Source organism: Otolemur garnettii, unplaced genomic scaffold, assembly GCF_000181295.1.
Source record: "Otolemur garnettii isolate 467f Iridium unplaced genomic scaffold, OtoGar3 scaffold00024, whole genome shotgun sequence".
NCBI lineage: Eukaryota > Metazoa > Chordata > Mammalia > Primates > Galagidae > Otolemur > Otolemur garnettii.
This window is the reverse complement of record NW_003852419.1, coordinates 11,524,702-11,533,551: the sequence shown is the minus strand read 5'-3', so window position 1 is coordinate 11,533,551 and position 8,850 is coordinate 11,524,702. Positions and strand designations below refer to the sequence as shown.

The 8,850-nt window shown below is 40.7% G+C and overlaps 2 protein-coding genes across 2 annotated transcripts in view; one reads left to right on the top strand and one right to left on the bottom strand.

The window, feature by feature from the left end:
• CHAC2 (ChaC cation transport regulator homolog 2) overlaps window positions 1–3,025 on the bottom strand; it is an 8,644-nt gene extending 5,619 nt beyond the window's left edge. Inside the window, exon 1 of the mRNA XM_003787919.3 lies at window positions 2,798–3,025. Within this exon, the coding sequence (XP_003787967.3) occupies window positions 2,798–2,962 (165 nt within the window). The 5' untranslated portion in view covers window positions 2,963–3,025. The remainder of the gene's footprint in view (window positions 1–2,797) is intronic.
• The window catches only part of ASB3 (ankyrin repeat and SOCS box containing 3), a 117,249-nt gene that overhangs the window by 26,203 nt on the left and 82,196 nt on the right, over window positions 1–8,850 (top strand). Inside the window, exon 2 of the mRNA XM_023512074.1 lies at window positions 5,441–5,649. Coding sequence (XP_023367842.1) covers window positions 5,454–5,649 — 196 coding nt within the window. The 5' untranslated portion in view covers window positions 5,441–5,453. The remainder of the gene's footprint in view (window positions 1–5,440; window positions 5,650–8,850) is intronic.

Genomic DNA, 8,850 nt, shown 5'->3' with positions numbered 1-8,850 from the left:
ATAGCTTTCATATAAAAGGTATAAATTAGTTTCATAATAGGGGTGTGTACATTGGATACTTTTTCCTCCATTCTTGTGATACTTTGCTCAGAAGAGCATTCTCCAGCTCCATCCATGTGAACATGAAGGATGTAAAGTCTCCATCCTTCTTAATGGCTGCATAACCCTTCATCCTTTTATGTGCCTAGGATTTCATCCAGCCACCTCCTCTATAAAGTCCTGGCTAACTTTCCAGGTGGACTTAGCAGCTCCTTCTAAACTCTTAGTGCTCTTTTATGCATTTTCCTTATCAGGTATTTTTGTTTGCGTTGGTATCTCCCACTTACGTAAGTGCTCAGTAATAATTACTGAAAGAAAGAAAAGAGGTGTAGTGAAGTCTTGAACTTGGGTGGTGGCAGGTGGAACAGAAAGCAAGGAGGATGTGATCCATTCTTTTTCTTTCTTTTTTTTTTTTTGAGACAGAATCTCAAGCTGTTGCTCTGGGTAGAGTGCTGTGACATTACAGCTCATAGCAAGCTCCAACTCCTGGGTTTACATGATTCTCTTGCCTCAGCCTCCCAGGTAGCTGGGACTACAGGCGCCTGCCACAACACTTGGCTGTTTTTTGGTTCTAATTCTCATTGTTGTTTGGCGGGCCTGGGCTGGATTCAAACTGGCCAGCTCCGGTGTATGTGGCTGGTGCCCTAGCTGCATGAGCTACAGGTGCTAAGCCGGATCTGGGTCATTTTAAGAGGAAATAAATAGAATCTAGTGACAGCTTTGGATGATACAGACATGGACTACTGGCACTTTGATAAATTTACTTGGACATCTTTTCTAAAACATAAGCTCTTTTGGGGGGGGGCATTAAAACTGAATAAGGGGGCCAGTGTGGTGACTCACACCTATATCTTAGTATTCTGGGAGGCCAAGGCTGGATGATCACTTCAGCTCAGAAGCTGGAGACCCACCTCAGCAAGAGAGATACCCTATCTCTACCAAATATAGAAAAATTTAGCAAGCTGCAGTGGCAGGCACCTATAGTCCTAGCTACTAGTTTATTGTAATCTCAGCACTTTAGGAGGCTGAGGCAGGAGGACTGCTTGAGGCCAGGAGTTCAAAACCAGCCACATAGTGAAACTTCATCTCTACTATCTCTTAAAAAAACAAACAAAAAGAAAAAACAAAACCCTGACATTCTAAAGGCTTTTTATATAGTTTAGTTCTTTAATGTCTTGAATATTGTTTTATATGTTATATATGTTATAACATTCTTGGAGATACTTTGGCCATGACATTTTTGATGGCTTAAACATGTGCATTTTCTCTAAGCCACCCCCCCTTTTCCAAGTCATTTTGTCCAGTCCAGCTTCCCAATAGGCTAAGTATAGTAGACCTTAAAATTGACCAATTCTAATTGAGGTAAAATGGCTTCTAACTGAAGTTCTTTTAAAGATTTAAATGCTGGCTGGGTAATCCTAGTACTCTTGGATTGACCTCAGGAGTTTTGAGGAGCCTGAGCAAAAGTGAGACCCCTTCTGTACTAAAAGAGACCCCAGCTACTCAAGAGGTTGAGGCAGGAGGATTGCTTGAGCCTAAGAGTTTGAGGTTACTGTGAGCTAGGACTCCAGAGCACTCTACCCAGGGCACAGAGGGAGACCATTGTCTCAAAAAAAAAAAAAAAAAAAAATTAAATCCGGTGTCTCTTTTATGAGCTGATACAAAACTACTTTAGAGCTTTGATCTCTTTCTCTTTCCTTAACTGCAGGGTTTTTTTTTTTTTTTTTTTGGAATTAACTCTAATCTGTTCCTACATCTGATCTAGCCTTTTAAATAATGTACTTTTGTACTGATTCATTTTAAAAATAAACAGTAATTAAGCTCGTGTAAATCTTGACTATTTTTACAGATCATGTAAGCAATAAAAAATTTTATATTCTTCCGAAAGAGGTTAACCAAAACAAGTGTACAGCTTAGCTTTCCTTATGTATTAGGTTTTTTGCTGCCAATACATAGTTGATTTGCTTGCATAAGCCGTGTTACTAATTCACTGTACACCTATTTTGAGATGTGAATCTTTCTTTGACTGACTGAAAAATGGATCAAAGGACTTAATGAGATGAATGTCTTTCTATGACGGTCTGAAAATGGACCAGAAAACTTAGATTTCACATTTATAATTGAGAACCATGGAGGAAGTAGCATTAAAATAATGGTGGCTAATAGTAATGGGTTTGATACCGTTACTTAACATAACAAACCAGGAACTTCATTTAACTTTGCTAGTACTGAAAGACAGTTCCTTAATAACGGAGATAATTTTAGACACTAGGAAGTTGTTCTGTGATCTGAGGTGTCATAAAATAAAACCTTTTGAAGGATATAAAGAAGCCCTAGAAAAAGCATGCACAATTAAATACAAACCAATGAAAGTGTGCTAAAATGCAGAAATACCAACAAATAGCTAAAAAGCTGAATTTGCAAGTTGATTTTGATATTTCAACACCGTGGTGACACGAAAATTTATCTTCCTGCTATGTTTTCTTTTGGCGGAGGCAGCCAAGATATGGGGCCCCCCCAGCACGTCAGCGTCTTGCAAGCCTGTATGCTTGTGCCGGCTCTTCTGGCCTCCTCAAGAAACTAACCACCGGCATCTTAAGTGGCTTCTAAAGGTGCCCTGGTTTGGTATAGAGATGGGGGCAGGTGGTCGAGGAATAGAGATCTGTTACGCCAACCCATGTGCTCGGTCCCCAGCGGTGGGCTGTGGATGTCGCACAGCCGGGCCAGAAGTTGTGTGGGGAGTTGGCCAGCGCCTCACCTTGCCAGGGACCCCGCGGTGGTCCGTGCTGCCCTGCCAGAAGCGCCTGCTGTAGTTTGTGATGTATCCGACCAGCTTGTCCTGATAGGGGAAGTCCACCTTCCAGATCAGGGACCCGTAACCAAATACCCACATCTTTCCCTGCTCCTCTGCCACAGTGGCCATGGACGTTCCGCTGTGGTCTCTCTGTTGCACCTTGAGACTGCAACTTCCCAGATGCGAGTAACCGGCTGCCTGGGGCGCAGGCGCGAAAGCCGCCTAGTGGATTGGGGCGCAAGGTGCGCTGGGATTGTAGTTGGAGGAAGGTTTTTCCACTCTGGCTCAAGCAGAGTTGTGTTATTTCCTTCAGTAGGGGTCAAGAGGCATTGGCCTTTTACGTGGTAAGCAATGGACTCTCTTGCAGCCTCCCTGAATCCTCGTAACCCGCCGCCCGTGCGCGTGTGCGGAGTACTACAATACCCACAATCCTGTTCGGAGACCCGGCTCCCAAGTTGGAACGTTGGCGGGCGAGGGAGGAGAGAGGTCGGAGTCGCGGCTGCTCCTGAGACGGTACACGGAGCTGTGCTCCCGGCGCCGCGGGCAGCGCGTGGAAGGACGTTTTGTTCTGCTTTGAAACTTGGCTTTCTGTCATGTAACAGCCTTCAGAGAAGCGCAAGTCGCGAACGTAACCCATATTAGACTCTATGTACTTAAAAAATATCTGCATTTTTGCCCTTCAAATAAAAGCAGAAAATTTACAGTAGAAGATTGACTGATGTGAAGGAGTAGCTGTTATTTCAATGGACATTGTTTGCATGTTTAAATTTTTTAATTTTTGAGGTAGAGTCTAACTTTGTTGCCCTCGGTAGAGTGCTGTGGCGTCACAGCTCACAGCAACATCTAACTCCTAGGCTTAGGTGATTCTCTTACCTCGGCCTCCTCAGCAGCTGGGACAACAGGTGCCCGCCACAAGGCCCGGTTCCTTTTTGGTTGCAGTTTGGCTGGGGCCAGGTTCGAACCCACCACCCTCGCTATATGGGGCAGGCGCCCCACCCACTGAGCCACAGGTGCTGCCCAGCATGTTTAAATTTTACACGTGGAACTTTAATATTCTGAGCTCGCTGAGGAAAGAGCTGGCTAAAGTTCTTAGAACTCAAGTACAGACTTTGAAAAAAGGTGGGGAACCTGCTGAAATGTGTATAAAATGGGGGGTTTATGAGCATTTTTTTGAGGAGAAACTTCTTTGCTTTCGTGATTTTTATAGTTTCTCAAAGGGGTCAAGGATCCTGAAAAATGCTACTTGGGAGGCTGAGGCAGGAGACTCGCTTGAGCCCAGGAGTTGGAGGTTGCTGTGAGCGTGATGCCATGGCACTCTACCCAGGGGGATAGCTTGAGGCTCCGTCTCAAAAAAAAAAAAAAAAAGAATAACCAGATCTTTTTATATTTTCTTCAGGCTATAGGTTTACATTATCTGACATGGTTACTACTCCCTCCCCCTTTTGAAAAATTTCAAACATAAAAAAACTAGAAGAAAAGAGTGGAAAGATCATTTATATACCCTTTGTCTAAATCCAGTAATTAGCATTTTGCTGCATTTGCTTTACTTTTATATATACATCTTAATGCAGAACAGTGGTTCTCAACCTTCCTAATGCCTCAATGAAATTCGGCAACAAAAATAATTTTATAGTTTAGGGTCACCACAACATGAGGAACAATATTAAAGAGTCACGGCATTAGGAAGGTTGAGAACCACTGATCTAAACATTTGATGTAAGTTGTATGTGTTATGACATTTTACTTTTAAATACTTATACACATGTCTTAAAATAAGGACATTTTAGTAACCACAAAGTCATTGTCATATCTAAGAAAATTAACAATAATTAAGTCATCAGATGTCTATTCCATATCCAACCTGCTTCATAGTGTCACTGTGTTTAATATGTCTAATTGTCTTTGTGAGAGAGTTGTATATGAAATCTATAGTGGACTTTGCATGAGAACTTGATCAGCTTTAAGGGGAAATGATGATCCTGCTGAGGGCAGTAATGTGAAGAACTTTCTGGGCTTGTGTAGGAAAGCTGGGCTCATCTCTTTATGGTGGTTTCAGTATATTCAATCAAATGGACTATTTCATCCAGCATAGAGAACCTGAGTGTTTAGCTCCTTCTGGAAAGGACTGGCAGGTGCAGAAAAGCTAGAATGATTACTCATCTTTGTTCTCAATAAATGTCCTTTGCTCCTTTTCTAGCCTTTGGGTTTCCTATAGAGGGCTATATTGAGGCTGAGCATTGGTGGTAGTTAAATGGCCACCTCTCTACAGTAGATCATACATTGGGGATTAACTAGAGGCCTTTTTGAACAAGAGCAGAAGCCTGTTGGCAAGAACTGCTTAGAGGCTTCCAGAGGAGGAAAGAGAACATTTAAGAAGTCCTTTGACATTTGTAATAAGAACATTCCAAGAATCCTTATTTGTTAGACAGAGGGACTTTTCCTGATTTAGGTTTCAGCAGAAGCTGTGGCATGATAGTCGCTGTTGCTACTGTGGGCTCTTCCTCGGCACTAGTGAGAGAGAAGTCAGGCCTACTGTGATCTGCTAATCTCTAGGAGTATGGTATTGTTTTATTGACGACAATATTATCTTTCTACCATCATTTGTAGACTACTGAAAAGAATGGATTTTACAGAGGCCTACTCGGACACATGCTCTGCAGTTGGACTTGCTGCCAGGGAAGGCAATGTTAAAGTCTTGAGGAAACTACTCAAAAAAGGCCGTAGTGTTGATGTTGCTGATAACAGGGGATGGATGCCAATTCATGAAGCAGCTTATCACAACTCTATAGAATGTTTGCAGATGTTAATTCATGCAGGTAAGGTAAATTCAAGGTATGGGAGGCTATATCTATGAACTGGTTTAATAAAACAAAATAATGATAATACACAGTAGTAATTTTTTCCCCCTTCTATGACTGTAAATAACTGCCTATAATTATTTGTTAAGGGTAGTAAGATCACCCACCTTGGATCTAATCAGTATGGTGTTCCAGCTGGATGTCTGTACATAAGTGTTATCCTTTATATGGAAGTACTTATGCCTAGTCTCTTTTTATGGACTGAGCTAGGTGATGTTGTCAGAGGTAACCTGCTCTTTGAATTTAAGCATTTGGTAATTATTAGTCATGTTTATTCTTTTCTTTTTGTCCAAACAAAAGGAACAGTATTAACTGAAATTAAGGATGTGAGTGTTTTGTTTAAGTGTTTTTTTTTTTTTTTTTTAAAGAGACAGGGTTTTGTTTCATTGCTTAGGGCAATATATAGTGACTTTAGCTCACTGCAGCCTCAGACTCCTGGGCCCAGGCAGTCCTTCCAGCTTAACCTTTCAAGTAACTGGGACTACTTGTGTGTGTCACTACACCTGGCTAATTAATTAGAAAAAAATTTTGTTTCGGCACCTGTAGCTCAGTTAGCAGGGTGCTAGCCACATACACTAAGGGTGGTGGGTTCGAAACCAGCCAAGGCCGGCTAGAACAACAATGACAACTGCAACAACAACAAAAAAAATTAGCTGAGCATTGTGGTAGGCGTCTGTAGTCCCAGCTACTTGGGAGGCTGAAGCAAGAGAATTGCTTAAGTGCAGGAGTTGGAGGTTGCTGTGAGCTGTGACGCCACAGCACTCTACCCAGGGCAACAGCTTGAGACTCTATTTAAAAAAAAAAAATACTGTTGTAGAGACAGAGGTCTTGCCATATTACCAGGCTCTTCTTGAACTCCTGGGCTTAAGCAATCCTCCTGCTAGGTTTTCAGAATTTGTTTGAAATTAGCTATAAAGCTTGAGTTCTCAACTATCTCTAGTGACAAAGGCATGAATCTGAATATTCTTTTCCAGTTAAAAATTTATTACCAATATGCTATTACATCTCTTTGCCACATCAGAATAGTGTTGTTATGTTACAGTTTTTTTTCCTTTTTGTTTGTTTTTCTGCTAGATAAACTTGAGCAAGCTTTTGACTAAAAGCATTTAAATTGGCTTTTCAGGTTCACCTATACAGTTGTCCTTTGTTATCTGTTAGGAAATGGTTCCAGAACCCTTGTGGTTACCAAAATCTGAAGATGTTCTAGTCTCTCAGTTAGCCCCATGGGTAGGAAAGAGTTGTTTATGTGTTGTATGCATGGATACTAAAAGTTGGTCCTCTGGATTTGTAGGTTCTGCATCCTGCACATACTGTATTTTCCATCCCTGTTGTTTGAATCCTTGGATACAGAACTCATGGATACAGAGGGATGACTATATATTCTTTTAGAAATTTTATTTATTTGTTTATTTTCTTTTAGAAATTTAAAATTTCAACTTAATCATTAGTGGCCATTCTTTTTTGAGCTTGATGTTTTTGGAAGTTAAGATAACACATAGTTAGCTATGTGAATACTTGATGTATATGTTTTTTTTTTTTTTAATTTTGTTTTTTTAGAGACAGAGTCTTACTTTGTCACCCTTGGTAGAATGCTGTGGCGTTGCAGCTCACAGCAACCTCCAGTTCTTGGGCTTAGGTGATTCTCTTGCCTCAACCTCCCAAGTAGCTGGGACTACCGGCATCTGCCACAATGCCTGGCTATTTCTTGTTACAGTTTGGCTGAGGCTGGGTTTGAACCCGCCAGCCTTGGTATATGGGGCTGGCGCCCTACTCACTGCGCCACAGGCACTGTCCTTGAATACTTGATATAAATGGTCAAATAAAATTTTCTCGCTGTATTTTTTTTTTATTAAATCGTAGCTGTGTACATTAATGCAATCATAGGGTACAGTGTGGTGTTTTCATAAACATTTTGAAATACATCAAACTGGTCAACGTAGCCTTCATGTCATTTTCTTAGCTATTGAGTTAAGACATTCATACTCTGCTTTTAGAAAGATTCACTGTTTGTAAGATAAACCATAGAGGTGACCCCAACAATCACCCTCCCTCTACCCATCCACCTCTCTCCTCTCCCCTCACCCACCCCGCACCCCCCATATTCTATTCTAAGGCTATATAATTAGGTTATAATATTCCTATGAAAGCTATAAATTAGTTTCAAAATAGGGCTGTGTACATTGGATACTTTTTCTTCCATTCTTGAGATACTTTGCTAAGAAGAACATTTTCCAGTTCCATCCATGTAAACATGAAGGAAGTAAAGTCTCCATCTTTCTTTAGGGCTTAATAATATTCCATGGTGTACATATACCTAAGATGACCAGACATCCGCTTTTGGCGGGACAGTCCCGATTTTTAACAATTTGTCCCACGTCCCACCGTGTTTTAAAAAAGTCCCAATTTTCGGAAAGAATGTATGACAAGCTAGAGAATAGCAGGACAATGGGAAGGTGATATATGGTTTTTTTAGCTGCTGAAAAGGTTAATGTAACTCCATTTGGGAATGAAGTGGTTAATGTAACTTCATTTGGAAATGAAAAGGCTAATGTAAACTCCCTACTCCCCTCCTGGGCCCGGTGCCCTACTCCTTTGAGCCACAGGTGCTGCCCTATACATAATTTTTTTTTTAATGTATTATATTTGTAAATTGTACTTATGTTGAAATTAAAAAATATATATATTACAATACTATTTTTGCATTCTATGAAAATTTTTTTTTCTGTCTTTTTTTAAATTAAATGATAGCTATATACATTAATGCAAACATGGGGTACAGTGTGGTGTTTTCATATACAATTTGAAATACTTTCATCAAGCTGGTTAACATAGACTTCATGTCATTTACTTAGTCATTGTGTCAAAACATTTATACTCTAGTTCTAGAGAAGTTCACATGTACCCTTGTTAGACAGACCATATAGGTCATCTTTCCAGTCACCTTCCCACCACCCAGCCGCTCTTCTCCCCTCCCCTTTTCCACCCCCTCCCCATATTCTTGAGCTAGAATTAAGTTGTAGCTTTCATTTGAGAGCTATAAATTAGTTTCATAAAAGGGCTATGTACATTGGATACTTTTTCTTCCATTCCTGTGATACTTTGCTAAGAAGAACATTTTCCAGTTCCATCCATGTAAACATGAAGGAGGTAAAGTCTCCA